This window comes from Vulpes lagopus, chromosome 18 (genome assembly GCF_018345385.1).
Source record: "Vulpes lagopus strain Blue_001 chromosome 18, ASM1834538v1, whole genome shotgun sequence".
NCBI lineage: Eukaryota > Metazoa > Chordata > Mammalia > Carnivora > Canidae > Vulpes > Vulpes lagopus.
In genome coordinates, this window is record NC_054841.1 from 42139513 (window position 1) to 42162521 (window position 23009).

General features: G+C 42.3%; 1 protein-coding gene across 1 annotated transcript in view; it reads left to right on the forward strand.

Annotated features, from left to right (window-relative positions):
- PCSK2 (proprotein convertase subtilisin/kexin type 2) overlaps nt 1–23009 on the forward strand; it is a 249775-nt gene that overhangs the window by 130865 nt on the left and 95901 nt on the right. Inside the window, exon 5 of the mRNA XM_041732130.1 lies at nt 6415–6452. Coding sequence (XP_041588064.1) covers nt 6415–6452 — 38 coding nt within the window. The remainder of the gene's footprint in view (nt 1–6414; nt 6453–23009) is intronic.

Below are 23009 nucleotides of genomic sequence, written 5' to 3' on the forward strand. Positions count from 1 at the left end.
ATGTTATCCTACCCTATATGCCTGCCAGAAAAATATTTAGTAGAGCTTTATTTTCTGTAGTTTGTGATACAAAAATGAATGGGTTTGAGGAATTGGTGTTTTTCTACCTACACATATCCTTGGCTCTGCCAAGATTCTAGAGAATCTCTGCCCTGTGGTCATCTCACTGGACAGGTCCTTTTGCACTTATTCAGCCATGTGGATCCTTTAGGAAAAGCTCCCCCGAGCAATATTGCTGCAATTACATATAAAGTCTATGGGTAAGAAATGAAACAATGGAGTTTTTTCCTTCTGAAGATCCTCAAAGAACACTATGCTCTCCAAAGCAAGCCTTTGAAGTCGAATTGATGGTGAAACAAAGTGAGCCAGCATGCTTAAAATTGGTGCTGCCTTTGTCTAGGCTCATTAAACAGCCACTTAAAAACAATGCCTCTCTGTTTTCTGATGTGGGAGATGTTTTGAAGTGGATGTGAAAGCTTTCTCGGGTGGCTGAGGGCTTTCACAAGAAGAAAGGAGCTCTGCAGGAGAAAGTATGTGTGTATGCATGGATCTTAGGAGCTTATAACTGTTTCTTCCTTCCTAATGCTTTGATTTGGAAACCAACTGGCTGAGGCCAGCTCACCCAGGAGAAAGATGTATCTACATTTGAGGGAAATCTGCCTAGTATATATAGTAATTACACAGCATCTTGGGGATTAGAGGAACACCCTTAAAGTGGCTCTGCAGTGGCCACAGACAAACATTGCTTTTATGAAACCCGACATCCCATGATACCTATTTCAGGATAGGTAATAGTCCCCCGGACTGACTATGCGTCAACCCTTCCAAAAAGAGAAAAGGAGAGAATGAGCCCTGACTCTGACCCACCTTTCCTGGCTTGAGAAACCAAGCCCTTCAGAAAGTCTCAGCAGTTTCTTGTTTGGTATTAATCCTTCTGATTTAGTGGCTTTTGGGAGTCCCCTCAAAACTAAACTCTCTGTCCCCCAAATTAAACTCCTAATTTCCCCACTGTTTTGGTCATCTACTGCTGCAGAACAAACAGCCCCCAAATTGAGTGGCTTCACACAACTACCATGTTGTTATCTCTCACATTTCTGTGGGTTGACCAGGCTCAGCTAGAAAGTTCTGTTGGTGGGTTATGCCAACTCCATGCCATTGGAGTCAGAATGCTGCTAGGGCCAGCATCAACTGGAGGCTTAACTAGATGTTAAAATGGCTCAGCCTCTCTCCTACTCCACGTAGTCCAAGGACCTCTCCTCTCCACATGGTCTCCCCAGGAAGCTGGATTTCTTACAGATGGCTTGGGCAGAGGAGTGGGGGTCCCAAGAACAACCATTCTAAGGAACAAGAAGCAGAAGCTGCCAGTCCTCCTGTAGGCTAGACACGGAATGAGTGAGGGTCACTCTGGCACTTCTATTGGATGAATGGTCACAGGACCAGATTCCAGGGGAGGAGGAATAGGTTTCATATCCTGGTGTGGAGTTAAACAAAGAATTTGTGGCTAGCTTTAATTCAGCACTTACTTATTCAGTGTGAAAACTGAAGAAGAGAAGAACTACCAAGCCTTTCTCCAAATCTGCTGTTGAATGGCAAGATGAGCACATTTGGGACATGAGTGGCCTCCCACACAACAGATCTCTGATGCTCAGCATTCTCACACTGTGTCATTGGGCATCTCTGCCCTAACACCTAGAATGGGAGGTGCAAAGGTGAGTCTGGGAGCATCAGTAAATGGTGTGGTATCATTTCCCAGATATTTGTTCAGCAAGATATCATTCCCAAAGATACACACAGATACTGACCTTCATACGTAAGAGCAAAAACAATGTCATATTTCCTAATCATTGGCTCTCTTTATTTTGGCCTCTATGGGAAATAATTTGATTATCTGCATGCGGGAGAGTCAATCTATAGACAGCTCTGTTTTAACAGCCATTCACACTCTCTGGTTGCACAACTCAAATCCTGACCAACATCCTCTCTGCTAGATCCAATGACTTAATACGTGCTCAACAAATATCTCCTGCTTTCATATAGGTACAACTTAATGCTATTTCCATACACTATACATCAGTAGGAGAGAACCTCCATGACTAGCTGTTGTCCACAGGGACAGAAAGCATTTCTTAAGGGTTTGCTCTAATGCTACAGGCATGAAGATGCCAGCAAAGACCCCACTTAATAATGAAAATTCACCCCTTTCATTGCAAATGGAGTTGTTTGGTGTTGGGAACTTGAACTAGAAAAGAGGATGTGGCCAACAAAACCTAGAGACAGGTAGGAGCCACCCAGAGCAGGCACAATTCTGGATGGTGCAGGCTATCAAGGTCAAAGATGGTCAGTGAGGGCATGATTCAAGGACATTAGCCAACATCAGATGGTGCCAAAGATGTAAGACTGCAGGCCAGGGAGGAAGTGTCAGAGAAATAATAATATTGAAATAATAATATAAACTGTTGAAATAATAATAAAAACTAACATTTCTTGAGTACTCACTATGTACTGGGCACTGCCTAACAATTTAGAAAAACCTCCAATTATCCTTTAAGATTGGTGCTACTATCCACATGTTGCAGATGAGGAAACCAAAATTAGGGAAGCAAGAAACTACCCAAACCGATCTTAACCATCATCTTCAGTGCTTGAAGCCTATCCCTTGGTTCTGCACTCCCTGGTGGGCCTTTGTGAATGGGATCTCATCCTTGTAAATGGAGATCTAAGCTTAAGGACCAGGCAGCCAGCCACATCTTCCCAAGAGAGTCAGAAGTCTCCATCACATAGAAAAGCAATGTTTTCTCCCCTAACTTGGGCTTCATTGATCTAGGAAGAGTCAATGGGATATCTATTCCAGTTATTATTCCATATAACAAATGACTCTACTCCTTAGCAGCTTATAGTAACTATTTTGCTCACAATTTTGTGGCACAGGAAATCAGAAGAGCCAGTCTGTACACTTCTCATTTGAGGTTTCTCATGCCATAGAGGGCAGAATGTTGACTGGGCTGTAGTCCTCTGAAGGCTCAAATAGGGTAGACATTCATGGCTCATTCCCATGGCTGACCCCTGATGTTGGCTGCTGCAGCTCAGCTGAGCCTTTCATACGACACATGGGCTTCTTCCATGGCAATTGACTCCCACCTCGCATTAGTGGACAAGCGTCCAAAGGAACAGGTGGAAGATGCCTGGATTTTTCTGATCAAGCCTTGAAAGTCATACAATATCTTATCAGTAGAAGCAGTCATAACCCACTCAGACTGAAGAGAGGCGAACAGACCTACCTCCAAAGAAGGTGTATGGCATTGTTATACATCTCAACTGAATACATTGTTACATCTCAATTGTAACTAGGAATATGTACATGGAACTCCTTGCTAAATCTCTGAGGTCACCAGAACCATCAGAATTTGGACTACTGTGGGTTAGATTTTCTGAAAAGACTCAAACTGATGACAGGATACTAATGTAAAATATAACCAAGTAATTATCATTTGGGTACCACATTATGTTATGATTGGTGATAAATTGGTTCCATGTGGACTGGGAGCCATAGATAGCTGAACAGCTCAGGTTCTATATACCTAAATAGTCGTTTCTCCAGGACCTGCCTAGTACGTGGCATTCACTGCTGAAAATAAACCAGTGAGTGCAAAATAAAAATTAATACATTAATAATACAAGAACTAAAAAAGAAATAAGCTATTGAGAAAATGTATTTAGTAGTATTCCACCTCAAAAGATAATCAAATATACAAAAATATTAAAATGCTATTATATACCAGGTCATTATTTTCATGCTTTAGTTCATTATATTTTTTTGAATCATGCCTGTCATTCCCCGTGGTTCTATCAATAATCTCTTCTTTCCTAGACCAAAGTCTGCGTCTCTTCTAACTTAACACTCAATCTTCCCTTTAACCTAATTAAAGATCCTTTCTTTTAATTGGGCTAAATTTATCTTGTTTTAATTTTAATTTCCTTCAGGTCTCAAATTATCTCTTTGCCTTGATATTTTCCCTTTGCAGAGAATAGACTACTGGTTCTCAGAAAATTTCCCTCCCAGACAACTTGCACTATGAGAACATGGAGTCATCTTTTAAGAATTGACTCACTGCGTGGACTAGGAACTTGCTTTGTCCACTCCACAGGTCAACCTGGTATTGCAGTAGCTCCAGGAACAGTGCACTCGCTAGGAGAAAATACTCAGGTGTCTAAAGTCAGCTTGATTTGTTGGGGGGATGAGTATCACCTGAGACTGTGCGGACAGGATGCTTCTCCCTTAGAGTGTCTGGGTGGGTGGCTTGTACCTGGCTTTCCTGAGACTTAGGTGTGTACATACATGCACCAGGATCTTCTTACACACTACAAGCATGAATAGAAGAACATTCATGCTGGCGTGCCTGGCTGGCTTAGTCAGTACAAGAGTCAGTGACTCTTGATCTCAGGGTTGTGAGATCTAGAGTGCAGAGATTACTAAAAAGATAAATAAACTTAAGAAGTATAATTATGCCAAAAAAATGGACTCCCTGCTAGAAAAACAAACCTATATTCTCTGTGTGGGGGCTGTGGGTGTGTTTTTAACTTATCTATTTGTTACAAAATGTTTTGCCCAACATTGAGTTCACAAAATGTAACCAATTTCCACAAATACGTACAACAATTTAATTTCAGCACAACATTCTAAGACCAAGTAGATTTTTGAAAGTATTTCTGCTCTTCTGCATTAACCACAGGTGGGTAGATGACGCTACCAATGGTGATGGTAATAAATATAACGTATCAAGTGTTTACTACAAGCTAAACACTTCTTTACAATTTAACACTACTTTGCAAGGTTAATAATATCCCCATTTCACAGATAAGGAAACCAAGGCTCAGGAAAATTATATCATTTGGCTGAAACCTTACAAATATTGCAGTATCTGAGTCTAGAATAGAACTGGATCTGCTAGTCTCTGTAGCCTGTGCTCATCTCCAACCCATCCAACATTTCTAAAACAGACCATTTCTAAATTAGGGTCCAGAACAAGGGCCAGCAACCTTTAAAAATACTAGTCCTCGAATCTTCTGACCCCTGTCATTCTGCAATTCTTGGGAGGGGGAGCAGAGGAGAGGTGGAAGATGGCAAATGACAGGCTATACTCTCATACACTATAGAAAGCAGCTATGAATGACAGTAGACATGTGACATGCTTTGCATGTCAAAAAATCAGCAGCAAAATGCAGTATATGCTCTGTAGAACAATGGCTTCCAGTCCAGAAATTTCTTGTGCAACCAGATACAACAAAGGAAGTTTTTTTTTTCTGATAGAAATGTCCCAGTACTCGTGGGGGGTTTTTTTTGTTTGTTTGTTTGTTTGTTTGTTTGTTTTTTGCGGGCAAAGCTATATCTGTGGCCAGATCTTAGAGTGCTTGCAGTGAAGATGCCACCTATCAGAGGGACTGAATGATACCTCCAGCTTTAAAACACAGGAAATCTAATAGAGCTATTAAATGCCATTGAGCTAAGTGCACCTCACTGTTCACACCACTTGATGGAGAAGAAACCTAGCTCAGAGAGGCCAAGCACCTTGCCTGAAGTCATGCAGCCAATTGGCAGTGGGATTGGGATTCAAACATGGCTCTTTGACTTCAAAACCTATGCTTGTGACCATTACACCAGGAGGTGGAGGTTTTGCGATGGCTCTGCACACCTGGCTGAGAGTTTTCAATGTGGCCTTGAAATTCCATGGTGCTTTCTGAGGCCTCACAGGCAATGGAATGCAGTGGTGCTCATAACTCTACCATTGCAATGACTCTTGGGCAACAAGACAGGCCCCATCCAGGAGAAAGCACATGGAGGCTCCAGGTCACTGACTTCCTGGAAAGCCACATTCTGTAGGGACAAGTATCAGCTCCCACCTACGGACACTTTAACCTTTTGAATGGAAACCATTTGCCCTCGGCCTAATGGCCTTTTCCACCAAGCCATGTTCTTATTATCCCATGCCAGAGAATGCTCCCCTAATCTGCTGCTATCTGTACCCTGTTAAATAATCATCATTTTTCCTCCCCAGGGCCAGTTTCATTTTGGAAGAAATGCCAGTTGATGCTTTGGGAATGTCAGAATTTTCACAAATCTTAGATCACTGCTCTGATGAGCCATCCATCTTACAGCCACTAAGCCCCTTAGTATGGACATGCATGTCAGAAGTTTTATCCTGGGTCCTTGGCTCTAATTGGCTTCACTCAATCTGGTGGCAGCTGTCTCTCCACTCGGGAGGTGTAGCACCCCCGCAGTAGGGGATGGAAACACAAGTGCTCAGCTGGCCCCATTCTCTTGGCACCAGCCCCATAATGAGAGCACCTTCTTGAGCAACTTCCCTGAGGACACAGTGGCAGGTATTAACGTTCTGTCCTATGATGTTCTTTTCACAGGGATTGACTATCTGCACCCGGACCTGGCTTCGAACTATGTAAGTACACACCGACCTGGGTGGGTGCGTGCACACACACAGATTAGAAACATACGCGCTCATGCACATGCACATGCACTAGACCTGCCCATCTTGTTGGAGGCACAGCTGAGGCCAGGAGCAAAGGGACGAGGCCTGGGGCCTGGCAGCATGGAATGGTGTTGGCTTTGTGAGGAGACAACAAAGAGACTTGAGGTCTGAAAGAAAAGAGCTAAGAAAAAAGGGAGAGGTGAAGAAGAGAGAGCCTTGGCAGGGTTTTAATATCAACTCTAGCTGAGGATATTGAATTATAGGGTGGAAATGAGCCATTTGGGTTCTTGTTGGATAAAACTAATGGCAAAAAGCCAAAAAGAGGGGTAACTCACATCACAATCATAGCTTTACTGAAGCAAGGACGTCATCTTTTTTTGTTTTGTTTTTGTGCTTATGAACACCCCACACTGACTTTCCCTTGCAACGCTGAGTGCACCATATGGTATCCCTTTACAAATAAAACATATTAACAGAGAATCATGATAAACACTGTTGTGCTAGATCCACAGGCTCTAACTTTTTCCATAGAAAGTCATGCACTGCTTTCTTGATGAAACCTGCAAACCCTTTCAACATGAGTGATCACTTTATGTTCACTCCAGGGAGTAGATTAGCCAAGTACTGCTGTGTTTGAACCAAGCTATACTTGTCCCATAATCTCCAGATCTAAGTGATTTTTTAAATATTACTTTAGTTAGCTTAGGAGTCTCATATTAGGGAGAATACAGACTTAATTAGAGGAAAGATTGTTAACAAGCAGAAGTGTTGTCAGTTCAACATTCTGGGTCATTCATCCTGAAAGGTTTGCAAGTGCGCATTGGGAAGAGAGAGCAGAGATTTTTCCGTCTGTTTGTTGCATAAAGCATCAGGCAACAAAGTACCAATCTACTGCTATTTATTTCATGGGTCTTATAATTCTAGTAGAGTATACATTGGACTAAGCATCTTTTGAATAATAACAATAAAGTTAAATGAATCATTGGCACAGTCCAGCCAATATACCCCCAGAAGGAAATGACAGAAGTTAAACCAAAGCTTTATTCTCAGAAGTGAGAATCTACCTCTATAGAGAAGACAAAAAGAAACTGCCCGTGAGCGGTAGGTTCTGCCTCAGTGCCCATCTGCCAGGTCTGAGGAAGCAGATCCCTCCTTGTCTCTGAGACCTTCTACCCCCCACTGCAGGCACCGTGGAGCTGTAGGCCTGGCTGGTCCTTTGCTTCCTTACAGGGACTGCCCCATGCAGGGCCTCAACCACCTCCTCCAATGACGTCCCTTTCTCTGCCTCCCCGGTAACTACAAGGCCCTAGAGTTCTCAGAAGGGGAGATTGAGAAATATGTGAGTTGCATTTTTTCCACGGCTCTGATGCTCAGAGGCCTTTCCTTAGGAGGAAATGGCAAGGGATAATAGCCTGCAGGCCAGTAGGTTCATCCTCATTGGGCTGCTCCCTGAACAGAGAGAGGCATTTATATTCTTTCACAAGCTATACAGGGTTCCTACCATCTACAGGACCCCAGGGCCTCACAGAACAGAACAATAGAGAGCTCTTTTCCCTTTCACAAACCAGTGTTACAACATCTTACAGCTTGTAGGATTTCAAGGTTGGGGTGGCCGTCAGATGGGCTGGAAGCTGACAGTGGATGGCCTCCCTCCAGCCGGTCCAGCCCCCACGCAGGTCACTTCCATGTCAGGTGAACGTGATAATCACTACACTATGGAAACATCCCAAGGCTACTTACACCTTACACCAGGAGTCAGCTGGGCATCCTTCCCTTCACCCTGCCCAGCCCATGTGCTTCTGTGACAGGCTGCCCCCAATGCCAGTTATCAGAATAAAAAGAGATAGTAATTCCAGTGGGAAAATAATCCTCTGGGGCTCTGATGAACTGCAGGTAAAAGTTAATCAAGAGCGTGATTCATCTGTCAAAAACTCTGATTGGAAAATGAAGCATCCAAACTGGGAGGTGCCAGCTCTCCTCAAATCTGCAATATCAGAATATACCTGAACAACTCTATGGCTTCTATGAGTGTTGTGTTCTTTTTACTTTTTTGTTTCTTTCTTAAAAAGTTTTTTCTAATTAAAAAATAAATACATGTTCTCTGTAGAAAATTTGGAAAGCACAAAATACATTCAAAACCAGCCATAGCAATATTCCTAATATTTTAGTGTATTTCAGACTTTTACTTCTATGAGTGTATTTTTTTAATAAAATTGGGTTCTGTTACATATACAGCATCCCCTCCTCCATTTGATATGTCATAAACATTTTTATATTACTAAATACTCTTTAAAACATGATTATAAGGGCATGTTTTATTATAAGGGCATATAAGATAATTTCATTGTCTCATGCTGTAATTTATTTAAACATTCCAATCCTTAATTGTTGGATAACTAGGTTGCTTTCAATGGGCATCTCATTCAAAGGTGGAGAATGACAAGATGGTGACAAGGATGGTAGAGGGACTCCATAATCTGCTAAGGAGAGATGAAAAAACTGAGGGGAAAAAAAAGATAACTAAGAGGCACATGAAATATGTTTTCAAATTCTCCATGAGGAATGAGACATTCAACTTGTTCAATATTTTCTTTTCTTTTCTTTTCTTTTTTCCATATTTTCTCCCACAAAAACCCTCACCCATAAGTGACAACTGCAGGAAGAAGAGTATAGTTCAGTTAAAGGAAGAATTTTTTAATCATTGAGGCTAATAAATTAAAGGAGTTAGCTCTCTTAAGAAATAATGAGTTCTCCATATCTAAAAATGGGTCAAGGGGAGGGTTGATGACCATTTGGCAGGGATGTTGAGGAGATAACACTGTCTCCTCTAAACTTAAACTAGAGGTCACCTAAGAATTGAATAGGAAATGTGAGTTCTGTACAAAACATCTTCCATCCAGAGAAAGGTCGGAGTTTTCCACATTTATCAAACACTTGGAACCTTACCAAAAAGTTATATATAATTACATATGGCTGTGAAATGTTTCCAGGTCATTGGTACAGATGAGAAAATAACATCCATATATCTCCTCCTTAATTATTCAGCAGAGAACCTGAACCTGAACTGATTGGATCCAGTTAGTGTCTCTCTTATCCTGTGTAGAGTTGAGAGTGACAACTTTGAAGCTACTAACCAAATTTATCTTCCATATTTTTAATTAAAAATTTTAGACCATAATTAACAGAATGAGAATGGCAAGGGGAGTAGAGCCACCCAGGAGAGCAATGAAATCAGTGGACAGTGACAAGCTCAAAAATTGTTTGAGCAAAGGATTCACAGGCAGTGTCACACCTTGTTAGGTGACTTAATGGCGTGGATGTGATGAGCTTGCCTAGTGCCCTTCTCATGAAATGTGCTTTGGGGAGGTCTGTGTTTGGATTTCTTCAGAAGCAAACCCTGAGACAAGGGTCAGAGTGCAAGTAGTTTATTTGGGAGGTGATTCTAGGAAGCAAGGTTAGACTGGGGAATGGGACAAAGGGAAGGCAGCCAATTAACAGAACATTATCAAAGTTACCATGGGGAGCAGCTCGAACTCAGTCCTGCTGGGGAATCCAGGAGATAATGTAGAACATGTGTGCCAGAGTTTTCCCACCTGGAATGGGCTACCCACAGAAGCTGGGGTATTTGTATATCAACTCCTGTCAGTCATTGGTGGAAGGTTGGTCCTAGAGAGTGTGGATGTGAACATTCCAAGCACCTCCTACCTTCTACAGTATCAGAGAAAGTCCTTAGCAAAGAGATGCTGGTACAGGCAATTGGATGGTGTTCACCAGGGAACCCATGGGTGACAGGCCAAAGGTATATAGGCCTGGTACTTGCAACATTCACCACAGGAGGATGACTTTTAACTTACTAAAGGTTACAGTAAACAGAAATGTACTGTGTTGAGAAAATTCCTTCTCACTACTGATTATTTTCAGGAAGAAGTGAAAAATCTTATCAGAGGTTCTTGGACAGCTATAACAAAAATGTCTTGATAATCAAACCATGCAAAACATTTCCCAAAGCAGAATTATTTTCAAAGATTCTCTATCCCCTATATTAAAAGAGGGGTACCTGGGTGGTTCAGTCAGTTAAGCATCTGACTCTTGATTTCAGCTCAGGGCATGATCTCAGGGTTGTAAGATTGAGCCCCATGTTGAGCTCCATGCTGGGCATCAAGCCTGCTTAAGATTCTCTCTCCACCTCTCCCTCTACCCCTCTCCACCCCTGCTTGTGCTCTCTCTCTCTCTCTCTAAAAGAGAGAGAGAGAGAGAGAGAGAGAAGAATCTAGGAGTATGCTGGTATTCTAATACTCTTTCTATTTAAACTGAGAATTAACATCCTTTGAAAGCTGCAAATCGATATATCAGTGTAAATCCTTAGTGTTCATTTAATTCAACAAATCTACATTGAATCTGTTGATTGTTGGGAGCAAAGAATAATAACACCACTTTTATTATTACTCTATTGTTCTCTGATTGAATCTAGTCTAAGGGATCCAGTCTCACTGCTCACTATTCCAAATGATTAAAATCCTCCTTTCCCCATCCCAACAGTAATAACATGAAACGAGCATTGGCCAAGAAACAATTTTAGACCAAGTCAAAACCAGAGTTCCTTTACTCCATTCTGCCTGTGTAAACAGTCTGGATATAAGCTCTAACTCCATTGAATTTCTGTGTATTGGGCCTGCTATATGCAAGCCCCAGAGGAAGAGGGAAATCAGACATGGGTGTTTTCCAGAGAATCCTGGCTCTGTGAGGACACAGATGTGGGAGTTATCTAACAGGTGAGGGGCAGGCAGGCAGGGATTGTTCATCACTTAACTGTGCAACCCCCATGTGGTGAGAACCACAGGCCTGTGCTCACAGTACTGGTCCAGGCCTAGGGGTTCCTCCAGGTCTATAGAACAGAGGAGGACTCCTTCAAGAACGTGTGACGTGTGACTGAGGTGGCAGATTTCAGAGGAGTGGCAGGGGGAGTGGAGCTGAGCATCTCCTGCTTTGCTCCAAAGCCTGCTCTGCTGGAGCTACAGAGGCGAAGAAATGGCTAGTGGTTCTTTAAAATCCAAGAAGAGTCTTCTCACCATATGTTGGGGTTTTCTCAGAGGCAGACCTGAGACAAAGATTTAAAGGCAAGTAGTTGATTTGAGAGAAGATCCCAGGAAGTACTACCAGCCAGAGAGAAGAGAAATGACACTAGAAGGGAAAGCAGCCAGGAAAGGATTTATTAGGAAGCCAATTACCACTGAAGGCAATGGGAGTTTAATCTCACTGTAGAACTCTGGGAAACAGTATAGACAGAGCCCTCTCAGAGTTATCACTGATGCTTCTCAATCAGTGGTTGAGGGCTGACCCCAGAGGCAGGTGCAAGGTGGGGAGCTCAGGGGGTTAACCCCCTGGTTCTTCTGGCCTGCCCACCATACATGCAGAATAAGGTCAGGGGACAGAGAGACTTCAGACACAGAGTGGCAAGTGTGAGCAGTGGGAAATTGCCCAACATGCAACGATAGGGTTGCATGACAACGGTGGAAACTGAGTCAAACCTGAGTGATTCCTGGCTCCTTGATTCGTAGTTCTGCAGCCTTAGACCAACCCATTAAACCCCCTTGAACTTTGATCTTCTCATTTATGAAATGGGCAAAAAAGAATATCAGGTTTGTTATGAGGTGTCATTGGGATAACTTATGCACCAGGTAGATAGTAGATGTTCAGCAAACATTCATTTCCTTCTCAAGAGAGTTGAGATGACAACTCTGCATGATGACAGCTTGTCCCACGGGAGGACAAGCAGGGGAGTGCCTTAAAGAGCCAGTGCAATGGCTCAGGGCACTCCACGGTCAGCTCAGTTATCAAAAGGGAGAAAAGGGCACCTCATCCAGATGAAGTATAAGGTCATGAGGGAAAGCAGAAGTCAAAAAGTGGAGGCTACTGGAGTAAATCTAAAAGATTTCTCTGAAAGATAAAATTGGTTTTATTTTAAAAAATGAAAGATTTATGTGAAAAAGAGCATCCAAGTAAACAGAAGATACAGGGGAAAGAAGACCCATTGCTCCTGACCAGGGATATAATTAAGAAGGATGGCCCTAAGAAGCAGAATTTCTGATCCACATCCAGCATCTCTGTCACAGACCTTTGAACTAAAAGGATACTTGTGGGTATTCAGAGGGGAGGATGGATCCCAAGGTAAGTGAAGGGATTATAAAATAGTAATCTTTCCAAATGAGGATTTCTCTAGGCCAGAAAAAAGATATCTCCTGTTTAAGTGATCACAAGGTGGGGCATGGGCATCTGCTCTGCTGGCCCAGAGGAAGGGCTGTATCTTGCCCTACGGCCTCCATCTTTCAGCTGGGAAACTGGAGCACCCTCTGAGCAGCCTCTAGACCCTGTGCTGAAAATCGTTGCAGATTCACATGCTCTTGCTGGCATTTTCCATGGATTCTTGACCGCAGCAAATGTGAAAGAATGCATCGACCAACGACTCTTCCTTCCCTATACCAATGGCTTCTCCCCGGGGCTTTGCAGAAACTTTCTCCATGGGAGAAGTGTATTTCCCACCCCTTGACTTTGGACTGGGGCTTGTGACTTGTTTAAAGAAATAGAATAATACAGAGGTGCTGTGCCTGGTCATGGATGAGGACTTGTGAGGCCTTGTGCGTTCCCGTGTGCCCTCCTATGCCTCTGCCATCACCATTAGAAGATAGAAGAGCATGCCCAGGCTAGCCGGCTGGCCCCAGGAGGTGGCGGAGTGCTGGCAGAGCCTGAAGCACAGCCCTTCGAGCCAATCTGTAGAACTGCAATAAGAAACAGAGCCACATTTCTGAGCCACACCCCCAATATCAGCCAGAAGCCAGCCAACCCCAGAAGCAGCTGAGCCCAGCCAGGAAGCAGAGCCATCCAGCTGAGCCCAGCCTAGATCATCAAACTTCCAGCCAAACTGCAGACTCGTAAGTGATATAAAGGCTTGTTATTTCCACTGCTGACACTTTATGTTGTTTTTATGCAGAAGCTGTTACAGTCACCCATGCTAGAATCCCTCCTTGGTCTTCCTGCCATGATTGATTTCCATCCCAACCTAAGGGGTTTTTCTTTGAAAACTTACCCAGGTTCTGATGATTAATCTTGTCATTCATTTTGGCACTTGTCTCATTCACTCATTTGACAATGCTGTTCCCCTATAATGCATGACTACATCACAACAAGATCACCAGCACTTTGTAGGAAAGTGTGCACTTTTTAATTTTGTGTCCCCCTTAACATTTAGCATGATGGTTAACAGACATTTAATAAATCTTTGTTCAGTTGTGTTGGAACTGAATTTATCATTCTTTTGCAAGTGAAATCAGGAGCTAAATCATATGATCGATGATCCTCTATCGGTGATGAAGGGAAAGTCTAGCATGCAGAGCCTTCTAACTCTCAGCTCTCAACCAACTCATAGGTGGATACCTTCATTCCATTCACCATAATATATCCCTGGTGAGGGAACTAGAGGGCCATGTACCTAACTGAGGTCCACATGGCTGAAGACCTAGAGAGAACATGCTTCTCGGTGTGCATAATTCTTAATGTCTAGAGCTGGTCAGGTGCAGCAGTTAAGCACCCATATGGGAAAGGACAAATTATACTCTTTGGTTCAGTTAAAAATTGGAAACATGATATATTTATGCTCCAGGATTATTTCACCAAAGTTCTTATGAAAGGAAAAAGCCTACCTCTCAGGACCTGCAGTTTTCCATTCTTTTAATGGGTTCTTGACAGGTGACTGTCCCTGAAGAAGGACCTCTGGAGCACTCTGAAGGGCTGCCAGCTCTGAGCCCAAAGGAAGTGCCTTTGAGCTTCGCATCCATGTATACACCAGGACTCCAGGTGGCAGGTGGCTGCCATGATGAAAGGACGCCTGCTGGACATGGGCCCAGTCCTAAGTCCTGAATGACTAGATGCCATGAAATACTAAGCACATACATGGCTCCAGGCTTTTAGACTGATTAATATTTAAGTAATCACATTAATATTGTATTGAAAATTGAAGTTTAAGCAACTGTTATGTCTTATTGAAAGGAGGAGTTGGCTTCTTTTGATGTACTTGTTAATGCTGGCCAGGTCATAATAAGTACTTTATCAACAGGAGGGCAGACTGATTATTGAGAATAAGAACTTTTTATTAATCATTTGGACAGATCATCAGTCAAATGACTATCATCTGACTCAAGCCATGTCCTAGAGGTATCTGTTCATTTTTACAGGAATACACTTTCATATATAAAAATGGAAGAAAATAAAATCTGGTTTAACTGAAATGAAACTGCTTGTTTGGACCTAGGTATATAACTATAGCCAAAAGCAAAAAAATATTAATTGATTTTTCCATGCTGGTCAGTTGACTAGTTTTTGTTCCATTGAACTGGATCAACATTTAAGAGACTTGGACTAAGTTTCTACCATGTGCAAGATGCTGTACTAGGAGCCTGAATTATAAAATGTGAAAAATCTGCTCCCTACCCCCAGGGATTTCAGAGTTCAATGGGGAAGGCACACTTGTAAGTATATAATTAAATCATAATGTGCTCAACACCATCTTGGAAATAAAAACACTGCCCACTATAGGAACACAGCAGAAAGAACAAGAAAGATGGCCCTAAAAGTTAGAGAAGGAAAGATACTTAAATGCATTTTTTAAATGTTCTCTTGGGCTGATACATCATATGAGTTCATCTAGAAGCTTGTTCTATATGATATTGAACAAAGGGTGATTGGATTGTAATTGGTTTTTCTTCTGGAGATTTGCTTCCACCAAAAAGCCCAGACTAAAAGCAGCCCACAAAAGCCATTTTTTAACTTAAATTCTGTAAAGGCCTTAGACACAGTCTCATCTCTCTAAATTTAAATGGTTTAAAGACTAAAATAATATCTTTCAATTTTTTATTCATGAGAGAATCATCTGAAGGTCTGATTTCTCAAAGAGATCATTAATAGAGATTTTCCTATAAACAAATGACTGAATTGTGGATGGATGGATGGATGGATGGATGGATGCCAATGAGACTATTAGGATTTTATTCTGCTTATCACCAAGCATACCTATTCAGAAAAGTACAGCAATATTTACATGACATGACAAGCCACAAGGAAATCATCTGTGGAAATGTAAAAAATACTTTCTCCACTGCTTTTGTTTCTTTCTTACTCTCCTCCTCATTATCAGATACGCTCATCGAATTTTCAAGATATGAAACATTTCACTAGGTTTGCAATTCTGGTTTTTTAAATCAGAGAATCAAAAACCCTTAGGTGACCTCTACCATATTTAAAGTAGACCTTACAAATAATTAACTTGCCAATATCTCCTTTCCGCAGCTGTGATGAAAAATGTTGTACCTACTAAGATGACATCAATGCTACTCTCTCCCTTTCTTCATGGACCTATTTCCCAACTCTACTTCCTTAAAGCCACAGTCCTAGATACCTGAGTGAGCCTGCTCAGATCATTGAATCCACACACCCCATCCAGAAGGAAAGAGTAGGTGGCCATCTACTTGTTGCCATGCCACAGAGCTTAGACCAGCCCACTGGAGGCTGGTCTACCTGTGGTCATTCATTGCCAGGGCAACTGTGCATCTGATGGAGATAAAAGGCCTGACCCATTATCTAGTCCCAGTTTCCTGAAGTGGCAACAAAGACTGAGAAACAATGCCCAGGGCTCAAGGAAGAAGAATTTGACTCTGAGCTATGGATTTTTCTAATCTATAATAAACTTATGTAGTTGTATTCAAGAATCGTGAGGACCACATGTTGATTTCAACTAGATCCCATTCTTCCTTTTAAAATCTCTCAATTATTCTTCCTTGAAGCCAAAGTCTTTTTGTGGTAGGCAGAATTCTAAAATGGCCCAACATACTCACCCCCTGGCATAAACACCTTGTATAAACCCCTCCCCTTGAGTGTGAGCAGGACCTGTGAATATGATGGGATATCACTTCCATGAGTAGGTTGCATTATATGGCAAAGTTAAAGGGATTATTGATGTGTTATTAAGGTTCCCAATCAGTTGACTTTAAATTAATTAAGGGGGAAGTTTTCCTGGGTATCTTACCTAACCAGATGAACCCCTTAAATAGAGGATATATATATATATATCAGAGAAGGAAGAAGTAAGAATAATTTTAATCAATAGAGACTTTCAGTTGTTGGCTTTGAAGAAACAAACTGCCGTGTTGTGCAGAAAGCATATGTCAGGGAATGGTGGGCCACCCTTAGAAGCTAAGAGCTGCAGTGTTACAAACACAGGGAACTGAATTCTGCCAACAACCAGGGAATTTGAAAGAGGATCCTAAGCCTCAGATAAGATCACACACACCCCCACTCCCCCCCCCCCAACAACTTAAGCAAAGTAAGCCTGTGAGTAAAGGACCCAGTTAACCCTCAGAAACTTTGAGGTAATAAACGTGTGTTCTTTTAAGCCACTAAGTTTGTGGTAATTTGCTATACAGCAATAGAAAACTAATATAGCTTTCTTGATTATAGTTGAGATTTGAGCATGAACTGAATGACTTGCTTTTCCTGAGTTTATAAAAACAGATCTTCAGGCTTTACATTTGTTAATACAGTTGCTTTTAGCTCAAAATAACTCTGTCATAAATTATAATTCTGCTACAACCAGAATTTCAGTATGGGAGTCAAGAGCTTTTGAACCAGACCCCCTGAGTTCTAATCCCACCCCAAGTACCTGCTAGCTATGTGACCCTAGTCAACTTAATCTCTCTTTGCCTTACCTGTAAACTGGGTTAATAATAATATTTACTGATGAGTATTGTACTTATCAATACTTTATTGGCGGTTGTGATAAGTCAATTAAGCAGCATACATACGACCCTTAGAATGGCTCCCAACATATAGGACACCCTGTGTAAGAGGTATAAGTTGCAATTTAAACAACTTACCTGAGGTCACACAGCTAGAACTTAGCAGAAGACCACAGAGCTGAGATGGTGAGACATCAAAGTCCATGCTCTTAACTCCTCCTCCCCCACTGCCATAAGGACAAATAACAAATTCATGAAGACCATTTTGAAAATGAAATTCAAAGAACCATTTAGTGTGTTATTCTAATTTTTCATATTTTCCTTCCACTTTCCTGTTGTTATAAAATATGCCAGAAGTGGCAAGTTTATGCCACAATATTCCAGAAGTTCATGAAGAACAGTCTTCTTTTGTTCTGCTTTTTACTCCAATGCTAAACCAGATCCCAGATATCATGGAATGCAAAGTACTTACCCTATTGCCTGCTTGAGAATTACATTTTAGCCCTGAAGGTCACCTTAGCAATATATTCTGGTTAGACATAGCTACATGGACCTATGGAAAGGTCCATGGCATTTGTGTTTCTTAACTGTTACCAAAGTAAAATACATATGTGTGTATATGTCTGTATGTATACGTGCACACACACCAGAGAGAGATGGAGAGTTTTGATAAAAGAGTTTGGACTGCTTATTATTATTACTAACCACCTTAGGTTGGATCCCCTGAAAGCAACTGAGAAAGAGATTTTATTGGGTGTGCATTCTCAAAAGAAGAGGAAGGTGGGATACAGGACAAGGCAAAAGTCTAGCCTCAGCCTGATTCCCGGGGAACTCTGGAGCATAAATTGCATCACAGAGTAGATCTGTCCTTGAGGAAGAGAACCAGCATTTTTATATCCCTGTGTCAATTAGTCACTAACTTCTGGTGGTCCCTGGGGCCTGTGTAACTTTACGGGCTTGGTGACTCTCATTTATGCATCCAGAGAAGGGGACCACAGCGATTTTTTAGCAGCCAGCACTCCCAGAGCAGGAGCGTGGTTGCCCTGGCCCAGTGAAGGGAGTCACTACCCAGGCATTGCATCTCCATGCCTCACTACTGTCCATGTCCTCAACGCTTAGCACATAGCATGAGACAAAACAGGTGATTGATACATGACTATCTGATGGATGAATGAATGACACCAAAAGAAAGATTTGACCTCAAAGATTAAAGAAAAGGTCTCCATCTAAACCAAGAGTGGCAGGCGGTGGGGCAGGGTAAGTCATGATGACAGAAGGCTGTGTGGTCAGCAGAATAACGGCCCCCCAAAATAGCCATGGCTTCATCCCTGCAATCTGTGACTATGTTATGTTACATGGCAAAAGGGACTTCGCAGATGAGCTTAAGGTTAACTTAAAATAGAGAGATTTTCCAGGTGGACCAAAGGTCATCATGTGTTCTTGTAAGTAAAAAGAAAGGTGAGAGTATGGAAAGAGGGCAGAGGAGATTCAAAGTGTGACAAGAACTTATCCTATCACTGCTAGATCAGAAAATGGAGGAAGGGAGACCCAAACCAAGGAACTGGGTGGCCTGGAAGCTGGGAGTAACGTTCAGCTCACAGCCAGCAAGGAATCAGGGACCTTGGTCCCATTGGAAACTGAATCCTGCTAACCACTTGAATACCAAGGAACAAACTCCTTCCTAAAGCCTCTTGAAAGAAACTACCCTGCTGACACCCGTATCTTAGCCTAGTGATCAGACTGCTGACCACAAAACCATAGCAAACAGTAATACATTTGTGCTGTTTACGTTTTTGTGAGTTGTTACATCAGCAATAGAAAACTAAACAGGTCATCTTCGTTGAAAATGGTGTTTTCCCTCTACCTGGAGGAAAACAGAACACACAAACTTCACAGGCGGTGAGGGTAGGACATCACCCCCTGGCAGTGACGGCAGTTCTGCAGACTCGGTAGGGACCCAAGTAAATCAAGTCTGAGGCCAGCAAAGGCCTAAATGAGGCCCAAACTGCTCCACATGGAAGTCCAGTGAATCAAAGTCCTTCAGTCCTAAGGAATTCATGAGTCCTTCTTGAAATAGACCCACAGCACCCATACCATCTCCACTTCTCCAGCACATGTTTTCTCAAAGTTGATACTGCCTTCACTTTAGGTTGATTTGAGGGCATTTACCAGTTTTTAATCATTTTTCAATGCCTCCAAGTTAACATGGTTGAAGCAAATGGGAAAAGGATGGTCTGTCCTGGGTACATGAAAAGGGGGCTTCGCTATAACAATTCTAAGGATTTGACAGGTGTTCTGGTCCAGTCCCTAATTCACTACACAGGCGGAGCCTGAGGCTGAGGAGGAATGTGACTGGTCAGAAGTCACATAGCAGGTTAGAGAAAAACCAGTCCTGGCACTAAAGTCTCCAACATTCCCCAGCCCTGAGGCATGGCTGTACCTGCTCCCCTCTATGGCCCGGTTCACATCGCGGTGTGAAACCACATATCAGAATGTTCCCATATGCCCAGGCAAAACCTAGCCTAGGCAGAGAACCAGCTGTGGGTCCCTCTGTGGGAGATTCAAACTCCTTGGCCCCTCTGAGCATAATCTTCCCCTGCCAAGTCCTCCCAACCCATCCTCTACCTCCTACTCCCCCCGCCCCCCCACCATTCAACCACCAAAGAGATCCTCTGGATCAGGTGACATCTGGCCTGCTCTGACTCCTTTGTGCCATTTTTGGGTGCCCCCATCCTGACTGTGGTCTATTTTTGCCTCCAAGTGCCAGCATCTTCAGCTGCTCTCTGTGCAGGATTGACCCAGGGCTACTGGAGCCTGCTTTGCCCCACATGCATGGAGACCTGATATGTCTGGGAATTGACACTCCCTCTTGGCACCATTGAATCTGTGACTGCCTGTGGGGGCATGAAAACCTGGGCTTGGGCTGGGAAAACATTGAGGTGCATCTCACCCCTGCCCCACACAAGACTTCCCTGAAATCCCATCTTGGCCTGGCTTCCTCCTCTGTTCTATCCTACTTCTCTCCTTCACTGGTTTCTCCTGGGAACACATCTTCCATGAATTACTTCAGTAAATCCCATAAGCCTCCATTCCATCTCTGAGTCTACTCTGAGAATCCTGACCTCCTTACATCTGAGCAATCTGGAACTTAGGAAAAGCCAAATTTTTCATCCTACATGGCCAAGGTGGAGAGAATCTCTGACATAGAAATAAGATTAGCTTCTCAACCATGGTAACCCTGCTGGCTCCCAACCTAAGGGAAATTATTTTTCACAAAGAAAGAACCCTTAATTATCAACGGATAATTAAAACCTGAAGCCAAGTGCAGGAAGCCAGGGCTTGGCTCTGAGCAATGTTCCTCCTCATCATCCCCAGGATGATGGTGAGGTCTGTACTTTTAATGTCGTGCAAACACAACCTCTTCACAATGCGTGCTCTGCTAGGCGGAAGAAGAATAAGATGTATTACAGTGTGTGGGAGATGTTTTCATTAAGCTATGGAAATAGAAGGCTTGTGTTTTATAGCTCAAACGTTGCCAATTCTTAAAATAAGAGGTTTAGTGTAAATCTAAGCTATTCAGGGAGCATGAGTCCAGGAACTCCCACTGAGTGGCTATGAGCAAAAATGCATTGTACTCCTTAGTTTCCCCATCTGTAAAACAGATGATTGTCTTCCCTGCTTGAGAATCAAGGGAGTATAATAATTGTCCATATTACTGATTTAAACAACAGGTCTTTGCTCATCTATCAAAAAAATATAAATTAAACTTCTCAGAATGCTAAAAAACCATTGATGCTTCTCTGGTACTGCTCTTGGACCAGCCTCCTTCTCTTCTCCACCAAGCCCCACAAACAGATGCAAACATATCCTCTGCTGAAAGTGTAGAGAATGTTCCAGAAGACTTAGTGGGAAGGAGCCAGTTTCTATGTGGGTGCCAGCATGGTGCCTAGGCAGACACTGAGTCATTTGATACAGCCACTACCTCGTTGGAATTTTTCCCAGGCACCTTGCAAATGAAGAATATATTCTTTGTGAATAAGACATAGCCCAGGTTCATTAACACCTCAACTAATCACTCACAAGCAATCACAATCATCCTATCCTACATGACAGTTTGGTTTGTGACTTTTCATTTGCTCCTTGACTGGGCTTCATTCATAAATCCACCTCCCCTCACAGAGAGTTGATTGTTGTCAACAGAGTATAAGATCCATCTTTTCTCTCCCACCTCATCTCCCTGCCATGGCTCTAATATTTCGATCCCTTCTATTTAGTCCCTTTTGTGTCCCTTTTTGTCAGCATCTTCAAATGGCAACCATACTGATACCAAGCATCTGTTGAGTATATACTATGTACCTCTCAAAGATAGGAAACCAAAGATCAGAGAGGTTAGTAATCCTCCTTAGCTCACACAGCTAGTGAAGAGTGAAATGTGAAGTTCACCATTCGTCACGCTGATTTCATTGAACTAGGCCCCCTCCAGGCTCCCACAAATGAGCTCCTAGCAAATGAGCTGTGTTCTCATTATCAATATTAACCTCCATGCACCATATTTACAAATCCCTCCAAAGGAAAACAAACCTGCCCTGGAAACAATGCTTATAATTATAATCATAGATACTACTTGTTCTTCATAGGGATTGCTTAAAATAGCAATTTAAATGCAAATGAACCTTATCATCCAAATTAGACTCATTCCACTGTGTTGAAATTAATATAGAAAATAATATCAAGGACTAAATTATGGGTAATTAATATTGACACAAGGAAAAAATATTCTCACTTCAATATTTTGGGGAGGAGAAGTCTTGTCTGTTGTGTGCTATGAGTACTGGAAGTAGTAACTAGAACACAGTAGCCCCAGTGCCTGGTATGGCTGACCTGCAGGATAACAGGACAGAAATATGGGGGGAACACAAATGGCAATGATACATCTTAGGACCAAAAAAGCTACTCTTTGGTTCTAAAGAAAGTACACTATCCTGGTATCTAAGGGACTACATGTTACTGAAGAATAAATTATTTCACAAATACTAAAGAGCTGTATGGAGAGCCTGAAAAATTAAAATCTCTTAAACGTGAAAACAAAGAGAGCCTATGTCTCCTCTATAATCTCACTTGAAGGTTGCCAAACCATGATGCACAGGCCAGCCACTTCTTTTTGTAAAGTTTTCTCAGAACCCAGCCACACTCATTTGTTGACATGAGGTCCATGGCTCTCTTCACAGTACAGTGATGGAGCAGAGTAGTTACAACAGAGACCATCAATCCTGTGAAAGCCTAAAATGTTTACTATTGACTCTTTAAGAAAAAGTCTGCTGAAACCCCCTGATCTAACCAGCTGTGTATCAAGACATAGGAAAATGAGTTTGTTAGAAACAGGAGTTCAGAGAGTTACAATGTGGGTCCAGTCACTGCTGGACCACTTTCCAGCACTGCTCCATCTGGCAAGCTGCTAAATGTCCAAGGAACTAGCATCCTCATTTGTAAGCTGAGAAAATTGGGTTCTTGCCAGTTGTAACTCTAAAATCTTATGAAACTCTTCTCTTTCCAATAAAATCACTGATTAAGAAACAAAAGCTAAATTGGTTTTATAAGCAAGTGAAATTGTCAAGTACTTGCTTTTGAGAATGACAGACATGAAGTCAAAGTTATGTTCCTTTTCCACACATGCTGTTCTCTATATTAATCACTGTGAGTGAGTGATTTCAAAGAGTTTAGCATTTGCTACTGTCTTGGATTC